Source organism: Oncorhynchus kisutch, linkage group LG12 (assembly GCF_002021735.2).
Source record: "Oncorhynchus kisutch isolate 150728-3 linkage group LG12, Okis_V2, whole genome shotgun sequence".
Taxonomy (NCBI): domain Eukaryota; kingdom Metazoa; phylum Chordata; class Actinopteri; order Salmoniformes; family Salmonidae; genus Oncorhynchus; species Oncorhynchus kisutch.
The window spans coordinates 42,420,464-42,442,994 of record NC_034185.2 but is presented as its reverse complement, the minus strand read 5'-3'; the positions used below and the strand labels follow the sequence as shown (position 1 = coordinate 42,442,994).

Here is a 22,531-nt window from a genome sequence, read left to right as displayed (position 1 = left end):
GATTAAAGGTCAGATACTGTCATTAAAATAAAATGACTTAACTTGACTTAAAGACTTCACTATTTCATTATAATATTTGGTAGAATGCATGTAATTTAGGTTATGAATGAAGTATAGGCGAACAAGGAACAACACAAGGAAAACAAACATCTACTTGCATATGCCTAAATTGTTACATATGTGTAGGCCTATGTCAGTTGTTACATTCTAACAGTGCACCACAGCGGAAGTGGAAATAATGCTACATATGTCAACCATACCTTAACAATTATTGTCATAATGTAGCCTTTGTCATTAGTCTATGAATTATATTTCCAAAAGGAGCAATATAATTATTTGGAATTCAATGTAAATGTCCTCTATCAACCGTTGAATTTCTTTGTGTTCTTATTATAGTACAATAATATTTTTATGATCTGTCTGTCTATTTCTGGATCCCTCAACATGCCAGGACATGTGTCCCTTCCACAAACTGCTTGCCTGGATATGCCTGCGCGCACATAGGCTACTGTATCTTGGAGGGTGTCTCTTTAAAAGGCGGAAGGGGTGGCCTTTACAGTGGTAACGTTAGTCTTATCTAGCCACCACTATTGCTGCTGTTGCTGTATAACTTTGAGCTTGTTGAGGGCTGTCACATGACGGAATGTGCTAAGTAGATAGATATGTGTGTATGTGTGCAGCAGAAGAGATCGGGCCTACTGTAACCGCGAGAATGATGTGGCGTTTCGTTTTCCATACCAACTGAGCTGCGTTCGTCAGTAAAGGCGACTTTTTGAGAAACGGAGATAGCATTCGAATTTCCGTTCCTTTTCGTTTTTCGAACCACACTGACAACAATACGCAGCGTTCCTGTATCCAGTCTCATTTTAAAAGGGACTTGAGAGTGAAAGGGAATTTGGCAAGATGGCAGCAATGACAGGAGGGATAGGACTATGCAGGAATTAATCGCTTCCATCACCATAGCGCGCAGTGACTGCACGCTTTTATCCGTGGCGGACAGCTTCAGTGTGATGACGTTTTACCAGGTTCTCCGTGGCTATTGACGAGGAGGTTCAAATTGGTGTACTCACTTGCCTTGCATCAATGCGGGATTTGATCTTGAACGCGCAAGGTAGGAATGTGCAATCCGCTCATTGATGAACGAACTCGCGCTACACAGTAGATTACTCGTGAACGAACTGTAGTCATTGTACTGTTGTTATCAACATTGCTCCAGGCGAGGAGAAATACGACGAATATGCAGGCGAGGAGAAATACGACGAATATGCAGCAACCCGTTTTGAACTGTTGCGATTGTCAAATGTAAAGTCGCTGTGGCTTGCATATGGAGCCAGGGAGAATAGTCATTGTTTAATAGTTATGGTGCTAAGACATTTATAATGGTCCACGAGTAATACGATTAAAATATATCCTGATCAGCATAGCGGTGCTACTAGAGGATTTTCTCAATTCACGCGGAGTTGATAGTGACCCTTGGGCACTGCTGGTCTGGAATAGCAACAAAGGCGGGGGCGCGCATTCATGGAATGCGAATTTGACAACTCTCCACTACTTATCTACTGACCTTATCAGCGGGCAGCAGGGACGTGCAAGTGACTGAAGGAGAGATGGCCGAGGTTCCAGCCCCCAGCATTCACACTGAGTTGGACGTGGCCATAGACCCAGACTTCGAGCCACAAAAACGGCCACGATCGTGCACATGGCCGTTGCCCCGACCCGAGTCCAATTCTGGCAAACCAGAGAGTAACGACACTGACATTATACCTGAGGAAGACGATGATGAAGAGGAACAACATGCCACTTCCTTGGCCATCAACGTCAATGGCACCAGCTCCAGCCTGGGAGCAGACGACCAGAACAGCAACAGCCCTACGGCCGAAGGACTGCTGTCCAGACAGGAAAATGGAGGCTCCCCGCTCCCCTCCCAGTCCCCCACGGCCACTTCTGGCACAGTCAGCACCAGCAGCCCGGGGGTGCAGACTGCACGGAAGTCCTCGTCGCGCAGAAACGCGTGGGGGAATCTCTCATATGCTGACCTGATAACCAAAGCCATAAGCAGCACGCCAGACAAGAGATTGACTCTGTCTCAGATTTATGAGTGGATGGTGAGATGTGTGCCGTACTTCAAAGACAAAGGTGACAGTAACAGCTCAGCTGGGTGGAAGGTAAGCACAAATGTTTTCCTCATCTCCTCATTCATTCCCCCTTCCTCCCTTCCCCTGTCATCAAAACAATAACAAGAAACACATGTCTAGAGAGTTTGTGCTTTTGGATGTTCCCTGGCTTTGTTTATAAACATACACACACTCTGTCATTCTCTCTCTCTCTCTATTTCCCGCATTTGGAATTGAGAAAAACAAAAAACAACACGAAACTTTGTATCAGAAAGTGAGTCTGGACTGTCTGTAGCTTATTTAGAGAGACTTTAATCAAATGAGTTTACGACGCACAGAGATTGATACAATTAGGCTACATAAATCATTAGACTATACAGTCCTACAATTTATCAACATTTAAGAGTAAAGAACAAAACATGATTGTGCACCTGACCATTGCCCCGACCCGAGTCCAATGCTGGGAAACCAGAGAGCAATGACACTGACATTATACCAGAGGAAGAGGACGACGAAGAGGAACAACATGCCACTTCCATGGCCATCAACGTCAATGGCACCAGCTCCAGCCAGATAGTCAGTTCAAAATGATATTTATATATTTGTTTTGTACATCTTAGGCTAATGCCTGCGATCTTCTGGGTCAGGTAGGCCTACTGCCAATGTTGTTAAAACTGCCGTTGGGGAATTACATAACGACTTGGAATGCTGCGGGCTCGGGTGAACAGCCTGGGGTAAGACTACCTTCAATGGGGACGCTATGGTCACAAAGTGCCGAGGGATGGGACACATGATGTCATGGATCAAAACTCACTGTGTCGGGGGCCCGTGGAACTTGTCTCGTTGACCGAAAAGGCCATATATTCTGACGAGGTGATGAGTTATCTGTGCTCAGGCGGCAAAGGGGGCAGCTGGAGTAGGCCTATGTGCCGTGCCGCTCATGGAATATTGGGCTTGGAGGGCCTGGCGGCTAGGGTACTCATGTTTCAGTGGACATTAAAAAAACTGGAAGAGGCAGGATGCATGGACAGATGTCGTTACTACATGATCCCCCATGGGGATTCTGTAATTTTGCTTTTCAATCACACAGATCAATCAGCTGGCCAGGACAATGTAGTTCAATATAAGACAACCAACGACAGCAGCTTTAAGGTATCAACATGTAATGGCTACTGGCATTAGGAAAACATCTAATGAAACTAAAGACCAGCTTTAGTGGCAGGTGTTCAACAAGGCAACCATGGTGTTTTCACCCGCGTTCAGTTTGTGATTTCACTGTCAGTTGGGGTCCAGGACAGAGTGGTTAGTTTGTCATCTTGTGTTTCATACAGGTCAGATGGGAGAGCTGGCTTTGTTGAGTAGATTTGCTCAGCAGATCCTAATAATCCCTGTTGGTTTCTCTCCTCTCACTGAATGATGTCACTCACTCTGGGTCATGTCTTATGAAGGATATCAATTATAAATTTTTCCCGTTCAAGGCTCTTGACACATGCATAGGCAAATAGAGTGCCAAAAAACATATTTGCATTATGTAGATCAGGGTTCTCCAACATTTTCTAGCATGAGAGCTACTTAAAAAAAAAATGTATGTCACTTTTTCTTTTTCTATCTTTCAAGTAGGCACAGTCTTCTCTTCCTCTCCCTTGTAACTCTTCCCTGGATTCTTTGTGTACAAGAGAAAGTAGTGCACTATGTTTTCTGTTAATATACCCGGTAAAAAAATGATGGTTAAGAAATAACTCTAAGGGGGCCAATTTAAAATCTGTGATTTTCTTTTTCTCCTGGTTTTAGTTTGTTTTGTATTTTTTTTTCGCTCTCAAAATTACAATTGTTCATAGAGAAAAAATGAAATTCCATGACGATGGTTAAATCAGATCAGAATATATTTTGTTTTTAGGTTGTATCTATTGAGGAATGTGCTGGTCTGACAGAAAACGAACATATATATATTTTTCAATGTAATTCCCCTTTAATTAGGCATCTGGCCATTTAATTGTGAGTCTAGGGAGTGAAGAATGTGCTGGTCTAGCGATGGTTCTGTACTGCTGCTCATGTCACAAAGTTTGCTAATAGCAAATAATAGATACAAATTATATACCTACTCATGAATACAGTACCTCTGCCAGGTAAGCCTACTTTGCAGTTAACACGGAGTGATAGACAAATGCGCACACCACACATACAGACGGGTGATATTGCTGGAAATTAATTGGCAAATATTGTGTTAGGTTTGGCTTTTTAAGCCAATAGTGGCTAAGCAGGGGTGGTATAATGTCAGTTGTTTGTGAGCATGCGGTGTTGGAGCATGCGGTGTTGGATTCTTGTGAGATTTTTTTAGAGATTTTTTTTATTGAATATCCAAAACATAAAATATACTTGCAGTCAACAACTACATCACACCAGTTTGTTGGTGGCACGAATTCAATATAATAATTTTAGCTGAAAAGCACAAAGTCTTGAATCTTGCGTTGTGTTATATATCAACTCATACACCCTGTACCATGGAATTGGTACATCAAAAATCTCTTCCCAACTATTTTGCAATCTGTATGGCACAGTTGTCAACATCCTGGTCCTCAAATGAAACTGGAATACTTTCCTATTTATGCTGTTTTTATTCCTCCGCCAGATCCTTTATATTGGGCAGACACATCCCCTCCCGCTGCCACCTGCCTCCATTTTTGGGGTAATGCTTTAATCAACTGGGTGTACTCTTGGATTGAGCAGACCTTCCCCTACAATTCTGATAACTACCATTCTAATTTACAATATAATTTATGAACAAAATACCCTTTTCAAACATCTTTCCCATAAATACAGGTATTTTATCAAACAGCACATTTGAGTTCAGCCATAATATTTGTTGTAATATTTGTTTTATATTTTCAGGTGGATGAAATTGAAATTGTAGCCAGCTCTGCAATGCTTGTTTGAAAAAGACAGATACTTTGAAAAAAGTATCATTTTCAATTAATCGAAAATGAGATATGGCATTCTGGATGATCTTTTCTTAGTAATCTACCTGAGAACCATTAAGGGTTCAAGTAAAACTTTTGATTAAGTGAAGCTTTTAGAGAGAGGTTTAGTGCTTTTATATTTAATCATCTCAACCCACCCAATTCATATTCATTATATAGATAGGTACGCTTTATTTTTCCTGGTTTAGAGTTCCAGATAAAGCAAAATATTTTTTTGCTCATATGATTTGAAAAATGAATAATCAGGAGTAGGCAGTGCCATTAAGTAAGTGAGTAAACTGATATATGACTAAGGAGTTAATCAGGGCAATTTTTCCATAAATAGACAGGTATTTACCTCTCCAGGATCTTGTCTATTTTTGAAAGTTTTCTATTGAAATTCATTGTGGAGAGCTTACTTGTGAGATTTGTTTATGACAGTTTGGTATGGAACACATGACAAATTGCATGTAGTTTTGGAATTGTTTAGCAAGCTACTGGTAGCTCGTGGTTGACCTGTTGGAGACCCCTGATGTAGATAATCAATCACATTTAGTGCAGTCATGTAGATCATCCATCTTTCATTGAACACAGTTATGAGTAGGTTGGGAAATGTAAAAATTCAGCAGTGATTACACGTCGGTCATGTTTTGAGCCCCACCTGTTGCCTGTTTTTCATGTTATTTTAGAATCAATACGTGTCACAAATCAGTTTGCAAACAATAGAAAAATATATAAACTCTGCAAAAAACGAAACGTCCCTTTTTCAGGACCGTGTCTTTCAAAGATATATTCGTAAAAATCAAAATAACTTCACAGATCTTCATTGTATAGAGTTTAAACACTGTTTCCCATGCTTGTTCAATGAACCATAAACATTTTTTTTATTTTTTATTATTATTATTTTTTTTCACCTTTATTTAACCAGGTAGGCTAGTTGAGAACAAGTTCTCATTTGCAACTGCGACCTGGCCAAGATAAAGCATAGCAGTGTGAGCAGACAACAAAGAGTTACACATGGAGTAAACAATTAACAAGTCAATAACACAGTAGAAACCAAAGGGGGAGTCTATATACAATGTGTGCAAAAGGCATGAGGAGGTAGGCAAATAATTACAATTTTGCAGATTAACATGAACATGCACCTGTGAAACGGTCATTAAGACTCTAACAGCTTACAGACGGTTGGCAATTAAGGTCACAGTTATGTACACTTAGGACTCTAAAGAGGCCTTTCTACTGACTCTGAAAAACACCAAAAGAAAGATCCCCAGGGTCCCTGCTCATCTGCATGAATGTGCCTTCGGCATGCTGCAACTAGGCATGAGGACTGCAGATGTGGCCAGGGCAATAAATTGCAATATCCATACTGTGAGACGCCTAAGACAGCGCTACAGGAAGGACAGCTGATCGTACTCGCTGTGGCAGACCATGTGTAACAACATCTGCACAGGATCGGTACATCCGAACATCACCCCTGCGGGACAGGTACATGATGGCAACAACAACTGCCAGAGTTACACCAAGAACATACAATCCTTCCACCAGCGCTCAGACTGTCCGCAATATGCTGAGAGAGGCTGGACTGAGGGCTTGTAGGCCTGTTGTAAGGCAGGTCCTCACCAGACATCACTGGCAACAACGTCGCCTATGGGCACAAACCCACAGTTGCTGGACCAGACAGGACTGGCAAAAAGTACTTTCACAGACGAGTCACGGTTTTGTCTCACCAAAAATGTATTGTATACTGCTGCATTAATGATGTAATATGCCAGGGAGATGTGTATACTGTAGCTAAGAAAGTAATACTAAGTGTATGTCATGTAGTAAGCTGTTAGTAGCCCATTTGGTCCCTTTCCCCCTCATAATTCAGCCTACTGTTCTGACTTGGTGGTGCACATGTAGTCTATAGCCTGTTTTAGAGAAATGTCATCATTGAATATAGTAAGAGCTTTCATAGTCTGCTTATATGCTCCCTTTACTTATCCTTCGGTACTGACTTGGTGTACAGGAAGAATACTGTAAGAACGACCCTTGTTCAGATTTCTGTTGCTGTACATTTCAAAAGTGCTGAACAAATAGTTATATTGACTACATCAGTCTTAGCTTGCTCTTAATCAAAATTAAGGATTGCCTCTTATCCTCTCATTCCCTTATGTCATAGTTTGTACATCTCAATTGTCAGTAGGAACCACATGTGTACACATTAGATCTGGTATAAGATAATTCAAAGAGAAAAAAACTGTACCATCTTTGAAATTCGAGAGAAAGGCCATAATGTATTTTTGCATGCCAGGTGCAATTTAGATTTTATCCAGTAGATGGCAGTAGTGCACGCGCAAAGTTTTAGACTGATCCAATGAACCATTGTATTTCTGTTCAAAATGTTGTATCAAGACTACCCAAATGTGCCTAATTTGTTTATTATTAACTTTTCATGTTCAAAACTGTGCACTCTCCTCAAACATTAGCATCTTATTCACCGTAATAGCTAATGTAAATTGGACAGTGTGGTTAGATTTACAAGAATTTAAGCTTTCTGCCAATATCACATATGTCTATGTCCTGGGAAATGTTCTTGTTGCTTACAAACTCAGGCTAATGCGATTAGTATATGTTAGCTCAACTGTCCCGCAGGGGACCCACCAACCCTGAAGAAGTTTTAAGCAAGTCAGCCATATCAGCTATGGCGGTAAATGAGGCTGAATGAACTGTTTTGCTCCCAGGTAAGGCTCTGCTGATAACCAGGTGTAGTGGTGGTAAGCATTCATTCCATGGTGCTTAAAAGAAAGCTCTGCTGTTGGGACAGCTTTATGTAGGATCTAGCAACTTGTGGGCATTGTTTGTCACCGTTATGGTGCAATTCATGTATTGTTTTGTGTTGTGTAGTGGCTTTGCTGGCTTGTATCCCACGTATATTTTTGGGGAGTTTGCCCCACCAAGATTTACTTGCTAAAATCGCCACTGAAAGTCAGTCTTTCTTGCTAACAATTCCAGGGTAGACTATGGTTGCTCCACAGGGAATGTAACAGCTTGACTCCTGTCTGGAGGGAGAGGTCTAGTTTGGAGTTGCCAAATACCTCAACTCCTCCATGGAGTTGATCACAGAATAGTTTTTTTTAAATGAACCTCTGACTCCTTGAAGTCGCTGTGCTGAAATCCATACTTAATTTATGTTTAAAAAAAATCAAATACAACCACCGACTGTTTCTTCATTGTTGTTGCTCTAAGATGTCAACTCAGCACGAATGTGCATGTGCCAATTGAATCTCAACAAGGAAACAGTTGGTGGTTGTATTTGATAAAGTATGGATTTCAGCAAACAAAGAAAGGCACGCAACAATAGAGGACAGTAAAGGTTTAAGAATTTCCATGTTTGATGTATCATGCATAGCAAGTTGGAGTTTAATTTCAAAACCTCTAGTCTCCTTTCAACTCCATGGAGGAGTTGAGGTACTTCACAAAGTTTGCTGCTGTTGAAATGTGTGCTAAGTGTAGGTATGGTATGGCAGAACAAAGGGAGAGCGAGAGCGACCAAAATAGGGCCTGTAAACATGCCTGAAGCACACAGGTAAGTGTGTGTGTGCATTTTTCTGTGTGTACATGTGACTGTGTGTGTGTGTGTCTGTGTTCCTAGCGCTGCTCCAGTGAACTTTGGGCCCCTGTGTTACTTAAGCCTGATGCAACAAGCAGCCAGGCAGCTCAGAGTCTAGACCCCCTCAACAGCTCCAGAGCAGAGGCCCATTCTCAGGCTCAGTTATGTCACTGATGTGGAGCAGGGAGATGCATACATACATACATACATACACACACACACACACACACACACACACAACTTTTGCAAGGCACTGCATGTGTTTCATCCCCCTTGGCTTTTTTCCTATTTTGTTGCATTACAACCTGTAATTTAAATAGATTTTTATTTGGATTTCATGTAATGGACATACAGAAAATAGTCCAAATTGGTGAAGTGAAAAAAAAACACAAAAAAAACTTCTTTGTAGTCTTTAACCTTTGTAGGGTAGGGGGCAGCATTCGGAATTTTGGTTGAAAAGCATGCCCAATTTAAACGGCCTGCTACTCGGGCCGCCTCGCTTCGCGTTCCTAGGAAACTATGCATTTTTTTTACATATTATTTCTTACATTGGTACCCCAGGTCATCTTAGGTTTCATTACATTCGGTCGAGAAGAACTACTGAATATAAGAGCAGCGTCAACTCACCATCAGTACGACCAAGAATATGACTTTCCCGGAGCGGATCCTGTGTTCTGCCTTTCAGCCAGGACAACGGAATGGATCCCAGCCGGCGACCCAAAAAAACGACTTCGTAAAAGGGGGAAACGAAGCAATCTTCTGGTCAGACTCCGGAGACGGGCACATCGTGCACCACTCCCTAGCATTCTTCTCGCCAATGTCCAGTCTCTTGACAACAAGGTTGATGAAATCAGAGCACGGGTAGCATTCCAGAGGGACATCAGAGACTGTAACGTTCTTTGCTTCACGGAAACATGGCTCACTGGAGAGACGCTATCGGAGTCGGTGCAGCCAAACATCTTTCTGGTAAGAAGAGGGGCGGGGGCGTATGCTTCATGGTTAACGTGACGTGGTGTTATCATAACAACATACAGGAACTCAAGTCCTTCTGGTCACCTGATTTAGAATTCCTCACAATCAAATTATCTACCGCATTATCTACCAAGGGAATTCTCTTCGATTATAATCACAGCCGTATATATTCCCCCCCAAGCAGACACATCGATGGCTCTGAACTAACTTTATTTGACTCTTTGCAAACTGGAATCCACATATCCGGAGGCTGCATTCATTGTAGCTGGGGATTTTAACAAGGCTAATCTGAAAACAAGACTCCCTAAATTGTATCAGCATATCGATTGCGCAACCAGGGCTGGCAAAACCTTGAATCACTGCTATTCTAACTTCCGCGACGCATATAAGGCTCTGCCCCGCCCTCCTTTCGGAAAAGCTGACCACGACTCCATTTAGTTGATCCCTGCCTACAGACAGAAACTAAAACAAGAAGCTCCCGCGCTGAGGTCTGTTCAACGCTGGTCCGACCAATCTGATTCCCCACTCCAAGACTGCTTCCATCACGTGGCCTGGGATATGTTTCGTATTGCGTCAGACAACAACATTGACGAATACGCTGATTCGGTGAGCGAGTTCATTAGAACGTGCGTTGAAGATGTCATTCCCATAGCAACGATTAAAACATTCCCAAACCAGAAACCGTGGATTGATGGCATTCGCGTGAAACTGACAGCGCGAACCACTGCTTTTAATCAGGGCAAGGTGACCGGAAACATGACCGAATACAAACAGTGTAGCTATTCCCTCCAAGGCAATCAAACAAGCTAAGCGTCAGTATAGAGACAAAGTAGAATCTCAATTCAACGGCTCAGACACGAGGTATGTGGCAGGGTCTACAGTCAATCACGGATTACAAAAAGAAAACCAGCCCCGTCACGGACCAGGATGTCTTGCTCCCAGGCAGACTAAATAACTTCTTTCCCGCTTTGAGGACAATACAGTGCCACTGACACGGCCCGCAACCAAAACATGCGGACTCTCCTTCACTGCAGCCGACGTGAGTAAAACATTTAAACGTGTCAACCCTCGCAAGGCTGCAGGCCCAGACGGCATTCCCAGCCGCGCAGACCAGCTGGCTGGTGTGTTTACGGACATATTCAATCAATCCCTATCCCAGTCTGTTGTTCCCACATGCTTCAAGAGGGCCACCATTGTTCCTGTTCCCAAGAAAGCTAAGGTAACTGAGCTAAACGACTACCGCCCCGTAGCACTCACTTCTGTCATCATGAAGTGCTTTGAGAGACTAGTCAAGGACCATATCACCTCCACCCTACCTGACACCCTAGACCCACTCCAATTTGCTTACCGCCCAAATAGGTCCACAGATGATGCAATCTCAACCACACTGCCCTAACCCATCTGGACAAGAGGAATACCTATGTGAGAATGCTGTTCATCGACTACAGCTCGGCATTTAACACCATAGTGCCCTCTAAGCTCGTCATCAAGCTCGAGACCCTGGGTCTCGACCCCCGCCCTGTGCAACTGGGTACTGGACTCAACGTCAACAAAACTAAGGAGATGATTGTGGACTTCAGGAAACAGCAGAGGGAACACCCCCCTATCCACATCGATGGAACAGTAGTGGAGAGGGTAGTACGTTTTAAGTTCCTTGGCGTACACATCACAGACAAACTGAATTGGTCCACCCACACAGACAGCATCGTGAAGAAGGCGCAGCAGCGCCTCTTCAACCTCAGGAGGCTGAAGAAATTCGGCTTGTCACCAAAAGCACTCACAAACTTCTACAGATGCACAATCGAGAGCATCCTGTCGGGCTGTATCACCGCCTGGTACGGCAACTGCTCCGCCCACAACCGTAAGGCTATCCAGAGGGTAGTGAGGTCTGCACAACGCATCACCGGGGGCAAACTACCTGCCCTCCAGGACACCTACACCACCCGATGTCACAGGAAGGCCATAAAGATCATCAAGGACAACAACCACCCGAGCCACTGCCTGTTCACCCCGCTATCATCCAGAAGGCGAGGTCAGTACAGGTGCATCAAAGCTGGGACCGAGAGACTGAAAAACAGCTTCTATCTCAAGGCCATCAGACTGTTAAACAGCCACCACTAACATTGAGTGGCTGCTACCAACACACTGACTCAACTCCAGCCACTTTAATAATGGGAATTGATGGGAAATGATGTAAAATATATCACTAGCCACTTTAAACAATGCTACCTAATATAATGTTTACATGCCCACATTATTCATCTCATATAGAGTACAGTATATACGTATACATATCATCTACTGCATCTTTATGTAATACATGTATCACTAGCCACTTTAACTGTGCCACTTTGTTTACATACTCATCTCATATGTATATACTGTACTCAATACCATCTACTGTATCTTGCCTATGCCGCTCTGTACCATCACTCATTCATATATCTTTATGTACATATCTTTATCCCCTTACACTTGTGTCTATAAGGTAGTAGTTTTGGAATTGTTAGCTAGATTACTTGTTGGTTATTACTGCATTGTCGGAACTAGAAGCACAAGCATTTCGCTACACTCGCATTAACATCTGCTAACCATGTGTATGTGACAAATAACATTTGCTTTGATTTGAGAAGATATGATATGTATATAACTGGTAGATTTGGATAGAAAACACTCTCTAAAGTTTCCAAAACTGTTAAAAAAGTGTCTGAGTATAACAACTGCTTTAGCAGGCAAAAAACCTGAGAAAAATCCATTCAGGAAGTAGTTTTTTGTTGTTGTTGTTTTTGTAGTTTTCTATTCAATGCCATTACAGTATCCATTGACTTAGGACTCCATTTGCAGTTCCTATTGCATTCCACTAGATGTCAACCGTCTTTAGAAATGGTTTCAGGCTTGTATTCTTATAAATGAGGGAGTAAGTCCAGTCTGAATGAGTGGACCCTAATGTGTCGCAGAGTTTTTTTTCAGGCGCATGTGCATTTCTTGTTTACCTTTTATATTGACGATGTTATTGTCCGGTTGAAATATTATAGATCATTTAGGATAAAAAAACAACCTGAGGATTGAACATAAACATAATTTGGCATGTTTCTATGAACTTTACGGATACAATTTGGATTTTGTTTGTCTGATTGTTTTGACTGAGTTTGAGCCTGTGGTTACTGAAAACGCGCTAACAAAACGGAGGTTTTTGGATATAAAGAGACTTTTATTGAGTAAATGAATGTCTTCTGATTGCCACCATATGAATATCATCAAAGGTAAGGGATTAATTTTATCTCTATTTCTGAGTTTTGTAACGCTTCTGCTTGGCTGGTTACTGTTTATAATAATTTGTCAACTGGGCTATGTTCTGAGCTAGGTATGTTCTGGGCTAGGTATGCTTTCGCCGAAAAGCATTTTATAAATATAACACTGTGGTTGGTTTAACAAGAAGTTAATCTTTAAACCTATATAAAATATGTTTTGTTTTCTGAATTTTATAATGAGCATTTCTGTAATTGAATTTGGCGCTCTGCAACCTCACTGGATGTTGGCTAGATGGAACGCTAGCATCCCACATACCCTAGAGAGGTTAAGCAAGGGGCACCACCAAGCAGGCGGCACCATGAAGACCAAGGAGCTCGCCAAACATGTCAGGGACAAAGTTGTGGAGAAGTGCAGATCAGGGTTGGGTTCTAAAAAAATATCCCAAAACTTTGAACATCCCACGGAGCACCATTTAAATCCATTATTAAAACATTTAAAGAATATGGCACCACAACAAACCTGCCAAGAGAGGGTCGCCCACCAAAATTAACGGACCAGGCAAGGAGGGCATTAATCAAAGAGGCAACAAAGAGAACAAAGATATCCCAGAAGGAGCTGCAAAGCTCCACAGCGGAGATTGGAGTTCAAACATGTTTGGTGTTCGCCAAAAGGCATGTGGGAGACTCCCCAACCATATGGAAGAAAATTGAGCTTTTTGGCCATCAAGGAAAATGCTATGTCTAGCACAAACCCAACACCTCTCATCACCCCGAGCATAACATCCCCACAGTGAAGCATGGTGGTGGCAGCATCATGTTTTGGGGATATTTTTCATCGGCAGGGACTGGGAAACTGGTCAGAATTGAAGGAATGATGCTAAATACAGGGAAATTCTTGAGGAAAACCTGTTTCAGTCTTCCATAGATTTGAAACTGGGACGGAGATTCACCTTCCAGCAGGAAAATGACCATAAGCATACTGCTGAAACGACACTCGAGTGGTTTAAGGGGAAATGTTTAAATGTCTTGGAATGGCCTAGTCAAAGCCCACACCCAATCCAATTGAGAATCTGTGGTATGACTTAGACTGCTGTACACCAGCAGAACACATCAAACTTGAAGGAGATGGAGCAGTTTTGCCTTGAAGAATGGGCAAAAATCCCAGTGGCTAGATGTGCCAAGCTTATAGAAACATACCCCAAGAGACTTGCAGCTGTAAAAATATTTTGCGTCTTCAAAGTGGTAAGCATGTTGTGTAAATCCAAATGATACTACAACCCCCCCCAAAAATCTGTTTTTAATTCCAGGTTGTAAGGCAACAAAATAGGAAAAATGCCAAGGGGGTGAATACTTCCGCAAGCCACTGTACATACACTGTTGCTAAATAAACACATGCATAAAAACTCACATATACACACAAATGTATTTGAAGGAAATCCCCCCCCCCCAATGTTCCAGTTCTTACATATGCATTGTGTAGTACATTCCAGACACATGTTAATTATCTTGAAAACACCCCACGCACACACTCACCTAGTTTCCACTTTCTAGGATTAGTTTGTGTGTGTGTGCTGTATTAAGCTGGAGGGAACATCATTCTTGAAGTACAATTAAACAATAACTCATCCATTAATTTGTCACAGTAATTTATTACTGTGTTATTGCAGTAATGTCTGTCATAGACTGCATCCCACCTCACCTCCAACCTCCATTTGGTCAGGGGGCATACAGTATATGAAAACGTACCCCAATAAACCAGCAGAGATAGATGGTGATTATCATTTTAATGGACTTCCCTTCCCTCTCCATGGTATATGTGTGGATTCTCCAGCCCCAAAATTATTAGTGTTCCTATCAAGATAGGGGGGAGGATGCCACTTGGGGAGGGAGGGATAGAGGGAGGGAGAAAAATGGAAGAAGGGGATGAACAAAAGCCATAAGGCCTTTATCAGATGTCTTTCTGTGAAGATGGGACGGGAGTATGCTTTGGAGGTTATGGTGCTGACAGCACCCCTTTGCTGTCAGTGTTTGTGTACAAAAGACAGGCTGATGGATTTCATTCTGGAGTCATAGAGACAGGCAATAACAATGAATGTCTATTCTATTGAAATGCAATGCCACTGTGGTGATTTAGCAATGTGACAGGTTGATAGCATATTATCATGGCTTCTATAAGACCAGCAGCATAGAACCACCAACGATATGGGACACTAGTATAGGTATAACGAGGTTGTAAGAAAAATGTAACCAACCACTAGTTTGAAACAAATAGGATTTGCACGTGCATGCGCCCTGGCTGAGGGAGCACCATCCACGAAACTTCGTAAAGTTTTAAAGCAAAATAAATAGAGGAGGGAGAGGAGAGAGTAAATTTAACAAGCTTTGTTCCAAATTGCTGTATTTACAGCTGCCCTTTGGCAATGACCCCCAATACAAGGGACTGGGTGTTTATAGGAACCAATTGCTCCAGGGCTTCTTTCTCCTCCTCCTCCTCTGAATAGTGTCACACTCTGAACAGTGTGCCTGCATCTATATTACAGACCCACTTTCTATTTCACATTCTAATCAATGGTGCCGTCTAATTGTCTGCCCCAGGGACAAGCTGCATGTTACATTACCATTTGACAATTTACATCTATGTTAGTGACTGTTGTTTCTGTAGCAGAGTAGGCCTATAATGTCATTGTGTTGTCGTGATGGTGTATGGCTGAAGAGGGGCGGGGACAATGATCTTACTGATAATGAGTTCTTATTGACAGGTCAGGTAGTGAGAGGGCTTGACATTTACAGAGCTGACCGTTTGATACCTCTCTCTCTTTCTTGCTCGCTCGCTCTTTGTGTACAGTGCATGTGAGTATCCCCAATTTGTTGCAATTTGAACTGACTGACGAGGGCGCATTAAAAAGTGTAATTTTTTACTGTTCAGTGGTGTAATTTTCCCTTGCCTGGCTACCCAGACTCCTTTCTCCAGCTTAAAACCACGCCTTCGTACTTTAGTTTATTCTCCTCCCTGACCCCCCTTCAACGAATGCAAACACATTCGGGGCAGTCTGATTGGTCAAGAAACTGATGGGTTGGGCCAGAACACACGTGGGTAAAGCGGTGGTTTGAAATGTCATCATTGGTTAGAGACGATCCAATTGCTGATGACTTTGTTTTGTACAACACCCCTCGTACCCCTCGTCACCACAAATGATTTCAATGATGGTAGTCTCAGACGAAAGTACAGTGCCTTGCGAAAGTATTCGGCCCCCTTGAACTTTGCGACCTTTTGCCACATTTCAGGCTTCAAACATAAAGATATAAAACTGTAAAACTATAAAATCAACAACAAGTGGGACACAATCATGAAGTGGAACGACATTTATTGGATATTTTTAACAAATCAAAAACTGAAAAATTGGGCGTGCAAAATTATTCAGCCCCCTTAAGTTAATACTTTGTAGCGCCACCTTTTGCTGCGATTACAGCTGTAAGTCGCTTATGTCTCTATCAGTTTTGCACATCGAGAGACTGACATTTTTTCCCATTCCTCCTTGCAAAACAGCTCGAGCTCAGTGAGGTTGGATGGAGAGCATTTGTGAACAGCAGTTTTCAGTTCTTTCCACAGATTCTCGATTGGATTCAGGTCTGGACTTTGACTTGGCCATTCTAACACCTGGATATGTTTATTTTTGAACCATTCCATTGTAGATTTTGCTTTATGTTTTGGATCATTGTCTTGTTGGAAGACAAATCTCCGTCCCAGTCTCAGGTCTTTTGCAGACTCCATCAGGTTTTCTTCCAGAATGGTCCTGTATTTGGCTCCATCCATCTTCCCATCAATTTTTAACCATCTTCCCTGTCCCTGCTGAAGAAAAGCAGGCCCAAACCATGATGCTGCCACCACCATGTTTGACAGTGGGGATGGTAGTGTTCAGGGTGATGAGCTGTGTTGCTTTTACGCCAAACATAACGTTTTGCATTGTTGCCAAAAAGTTCAATTTTGGTTTAATCTGACCAGAGCACCTTCTTCCACATGTTTGGTGTGTTTCCCAGGTGGCTTGTCGCAAACTTTAAACGACACGTTTTATGGATATCTTTAAGAAATGGCTTTCTTCTTGCCACTCTTCCATAAAGACCAGATTTGTGCAATACATGACTGATTGTTGTCCTATGGACAGAGTCTCCCACCTCAGCTGTAGATCTCTGCAGTTCATCCAGAGTGATCATGGGCCTCTTGGCTGCATCTCTGATCAGTCTTCTCCTTGTATGAGCTGAAAGTTTAGAGGGATGGCCAGGTCTTGGTAGATTTGCAGTGGTCTGATACTCCTTCCATTTCAATATTATCGCTTGCACAGTGCTCCTTGGGATGTTTAAAGCTTGGGAAATCTTTTTGTATCCAAATCCGGCTTTAAACTTCTTCACAACAGTATCTCGGACCTACCTGGTGTGTTCCTTGTTCTTCATGATGCTCTCTGCGCTTTTAACAGACCTCTGAGACTATCACAGTGCAGGTGCATTTATACGGAGACTTGATTACACACAGGTGGATTGTATTTATCATCATTAGTCATTTAGGTCAACATTGGATCATTCAGAGATCCTCACTGAACTTCTGGAGAGAGTTTGCTGCACTGAAAGTAAAGGGGCTGAACTTTTTTGCACGCCCAATTTTTCAGTATTGATTTGGTAAAAAAGTTTGAAATATCCAATAAATGTCGTTCCACTTCATGATTTTGTCCCACTTGTTGTTGATTCTTCACAAAAAAATACAGTTTTATATCTTTATGTTTGAAGCCTGAAATGTGGCAAAAGGTCGCAAAGTTCAAGGGGGCCGAATACTTTCGGAAGGCACTGTATGTAGCAAATGACAGAACAGATGAATAATTTCGTGTGAGTCGTCAGGCCAATGTTCCCTATCCTCTCTACTCTAACCCATGTCACACTCTTCTGATCTGCTCTGTTCAAAGCTGCGTCTCAATCATTCAATGTTCTCTGGATTAATTCAGATCACTGCATACATTTTTAAGAGCATGTTCTTGGCTGAAGGGAAAGTTTACCCGCTCTCGCTCTCTGTCTCTCCCCTTTTCTCATTTGCTCACTCATTATCACTCACTCACTCACTCACTCACTCACACACTCACACACTGCTAGCCCCCTCATTTGGCTGGATGTAAAACAGTGAAGTGAGCAAAAACAAGTTGTCCCCCATAGCACTTATCCTCACTACAAGCAGAGCCCTTGAAGTCTGCTGTAGCCTCTAATAAATGAAGAAAAATCTCCTACAGCTCTCTGTATTTGCACTACTCTCCCATTGTTAATCTCCATGACTCGGTTCCATCTTGTTGCTCTCGACCAAAATTAAGATGCATTCCCAAAATGGATGGCAATAGTGTGTGTGTGTGTGTGTGTTCCCTCTGTGCTCTGTGGAGGAGCCAAGCTTCAGATAGGATCTCACTAACAATCACTCCCATCATGCCTTACACACACACACACACAGATGCATTTTGGGAATGCATCTTCATTTTGGTTATGGCAGCACAGGGCCCTATTGTAAAAATTGTGCATCTCAAACAGTTGCAACAAGTGAGACCCAAGTGAGACCCAATTCACCCCGTTTACATATGTCTTGGAGACTATACAGTCCACCCCTAGCTGGTTTGTTTATATGAAACCGGAAATAAGCAGTGCTTAACAGGAAGTGTTACTGGGCAGGAGCAGGATCGAGACCATGGCCTACCGTAAGGAGAAGCACATGCTCCTTTAATGACCCTCAAATTACTACCTTCCCCTCTGAACCTGTCACTGTGTTTGTTTTCACGCAAGCTCTGGCTATGATCTCTCTCCCTCTTTCGCCACCCCCCCCTCCCAGTTCTCTAAGTAATCTGTGTTCTCTGTGTAACGTGAGTCTGTGGCGCCATGGTGATGGTCTGAATAATGTGTCATTTTAAATCACTGGTCTGGAGTGATGTAACTCTCTGCAGTGTGATGTGCACAAGTCACGCAATGCTGAGGTCGACTCTGCTCCGCTCCTCTACTTTCCTGGTCCACTCCTGTGGTCCTCACCCCAGTGCTTCACTTAGACAGGCATATTCTCATATTTGATTAATTACACACAGACTGGTGGGTGCTGGTGTTTAAAAGGGGTTTGGAGGAGGGGGAATATGGGGGGTAGAATGAATGGTTTGGCATGGGTATAGGGCAGTGTTAATTATTGAACTCTTTTTAGATTTAGTCTTAGTCCTTTTGACTAAAACATCATTAAGTCTTCATTTGTATTAGGATTTAGTCTAGTTATTGTCAAAATGACAAACTGTCAGCCATTTTAGTCAACTAAATGCCCTTACATTTTAGTCACATCACCATTTTTTGTTTTTGTTGTCATTTTTACCCCCTTTTTCTCCCCAAATTTTGTGATAACGATCTTGTCTCATCTATGCAACTCCCCAACAGGCTCATGAGAGGCTCCAAAACATGCCCCGCGAAGCCGCGCTTCTTAACACCCACTCACTTAACCCGGAAGCCAGCTGCACCAATGTGTCGGATGAAAAAAACTTTCTACTGATGACCGAAGGCAGCCTGCTGGCACGATGAGCCAAGTAAACCCGGACGACGCTGGGCCAATTGTGCGCCAGCCTATGGGACTCCTGGTCACAGACAGTTTTGACACAGTCTGGGATCAATTCAAATCAAACTTATTTGTCACATGCGCCGAATACAACAGGTTGTAGACCTTACCGTGAAATGCTTACTTACAAGTCCTTAACCAACAATGCAGTTCAAGAAAGAGTTAAGAAAATATTGACCAAATAAACTAAAGTAAAAAATAATAAAAAGTAACTATAACTAGGCTATATGCAGGGGGTACCGGTACTGAGTCGATGTGCAGGGGTACAGGTTAGTTGAGGTAATTTGTACATGTAGGTTGGGGTAAAGTGACTATGCATAGATAATAAACAGCGAGTAGCAGCAGTATAAAAACAAATGGGGGTGGTGTCAATGTAAATAGTCCGGGTGGCCATTTGATTAATTGTTCATCAGTCTTATGGCTGCTGTTAAGGAGACTTTTGGTCCTAGACTTGGCTATCCGGTACCGCTTGACTTGCCGGTAGCAGAGAGAACAGTCTATGACTTGGGTGTCTGGAGTCCTGACAATTTTTTGGGCCTTCCTCTGACACTGCCAAGTATATAGGTCCTGGATGGTAGGAAGCTTTAGTCAGCTTGGCCCCAGTGATTTACTGGGTCGTACGTACTACCCTCTGTAGTGCCTTACGGTCGGACCCCAGGCTGTGTGACGCCACAACACTGTGATGCAGTCACTCGTTAGGCCCATTACATCACATTTTGTATTGCCTCATTAACCTATAGTAAATAGAATCACTGACTTCCATGTGCACGTGTCCTACCAGCATATTTTTCTGCCTAACATCCTATCGCATGTTTGTCTTCCTAACAGCCAAATTGGCATTACTCTGCAGCAGATTCAAAACACACCCCTTGACATACTGTAGCTATACTGTAATCCAGTGGTGATATTAGCATGTAAATCTTGGTGGGGCAAAAAAAAATGCAAGCGGAATAAATGCCAGCAAAGCCACTACACAACACTAAACAATACATTAATTGCACTATAACGGTGACAAACAATGCCCACAAACTGTTAGGGCCTACATAAAGCTGTCCCAACACCTTAACACTGCTACACCTGGCTATCAGCGGAGCCTGTCTGGCAGCGAAACAGTTAATTCAGCCTAATTTACTGCCTTGTAAAAAAACTGCTGATATGCAAATGTGGTTTCTAATGACAATTGAGATGTACAAACTACAGCATAAGGGGACGACAAGCGGATAAGAGGCAATCTGTAATTTTGATTAAGACAATGAGCAAGCTAGGACAGACTTAACGTTAGTCAATATAACTATTCTAACCAAATCATGCTTCATTGACAGCATGTCCAATGTTGAATGTTTATCAATTTACATTTGGAAAAGAGCCCCTTAATCCCAGATTTGGGACCACACAGCCACGGTCACTGATTCCTTCCAAACCACTCGATGAATTTGAGATTTCCAACTTGTTGTGTAATGATGGTGGCAGCATCATGCAGTGGGGATGTTTTTCAGTAGCAGGGACTGGGAGACTAGTCAAGATGAACAGAGCAAAGTACAGAGAGCTCCTTGATGAATACCTGCTCCAGAGCTCTTAGGACCTCGGGCTAGGGCGAAGGTTCACCTTCCATCAGGACAACGACCCTAAGCACACAGCCAAGACAACACAGGAGTGTCTTCGGGACAAGTCTAATGTCCTTGAGTGGCCAAACCAGAGGCTGATCGAACATCTCTGGAGAGACCTGAAAATAGCTGTGCAGCGACGCTCCCCATCCAACCTGACAGAGCTTGAGAGGATATGCAGACAAGAATTGGAGAAACTCCCCAAATACAGGTGTGCCAAGCTTTTGTAGCGTCATACCCACGAAGACTCAAGGCTGCAATCGCTGGCCAAAGGTTGCTTCATCACAGTCTACCTGCCCTCCAGGACACCTACAGCACCCGATGTCAGAGGAAGGCAAGGTCAGTACAGGTGCATCAAAGCTGGGACCCAAGAGACTGAAAAACAGCTCTATCTCAAGGCCATCAGACAGTTCAACAGCCAATCACTAACACAGAGAGGCTGCTGCCAACATACAGACTCAAAATCTCTGGCCACTTTAAAAAGTGATTTAATAAGGTATCACTAGTCACTTAAAAAATGCCACTTTAATAATGTTTACATATCCTACATTACTCATCTCACATGTATATACTGTATGCTATACCATCTACCGCATTGCCATCGCTCATTCATATATTTATATGTACATATTCTTATTCGTCCCTTTACATTTCAAATCAAATCAAATCAAATGTATTTATATAGCCCTTCGTACATCAGCTGATATCTCAAAGTGCTGTACAGAAACCCAGCCTAAAACAGCAAGCAATGCAGGTGTAGAAGCACGGTGGCTAGGAAAAACTCCCTAGAAAGGCCAATACCTAGGAAGAAACCTAGAGAGGAACCAGGCTATGTGGGGTGGCCAGTCCTCTTCTGGCTGTGCCGGGTGGAGATTATAACAGAACATGGCCAAGATGTTCAAATGTTCATAAATGACCAGCATGGTCGAATAATAATAAGGCAGAACAGTTGAAACTGGAGCAGCAGCACAGTCAGGTGGAAGTTGAAACTGGAGCAGCAGCATGGCCAGGTGGACTGGGGACAGCAAGGAGTCATCATGTCAGGTAGTCCTGGGGCATGGTCCTAGGGCTCAGGTCCTCCGAGAGAGAGAAAGAAAGAGAGAAGGAGAGAATTAGAGAACACACACTTAGATTCACACAGGACACCGAATAGGACAGGAGAAGTACTCCAGATATAACAAACTGACCCCAGCCCCCTGACACATAAACTACTGCAGCATAAATACTGGAGGCTGAGACAGGAGGGTCAGGAGACACTGTGGCCCATCCGAGGACACACCCCGGACAGGGCCAAACAGGAAGGATATAACCCCACCCACTTTGCCAAAGCACAGCCCCACACCACTGACATCTCATGCATAGTAGAATATTAACAATTGACCTTACTAAAAATTGTGAGTATAAGGTAGTTGTTGTGAATTTGTTAGA

General features: G+C 42.8%; 1 protein-coding gene across 1 annotated transcript in view; it reads left to right on the top strand.

The window, feature by feature from the left end:
• The first annotated feature begins 545 nt into the window (after positions 1-545).
• LOC109901008 (forkhead box protein O3) overlaps positions 546-22,531 on the top strand; it is a 67,115-nt gene continuing 45,129 nt past the window's right edge. Inside the window, exon 1 of the mRNA XM_020496973.2 lies at positions 546-2,165. Within this exon, the coding sequence (XP_020352562.1) occupies positions 1,608-2,165 (558 nt within the window). The 5' untranslated portion in view covers positions 546-1,607. The remainder of the gene's footprint in view (positions 2,166-22,531) is intronic.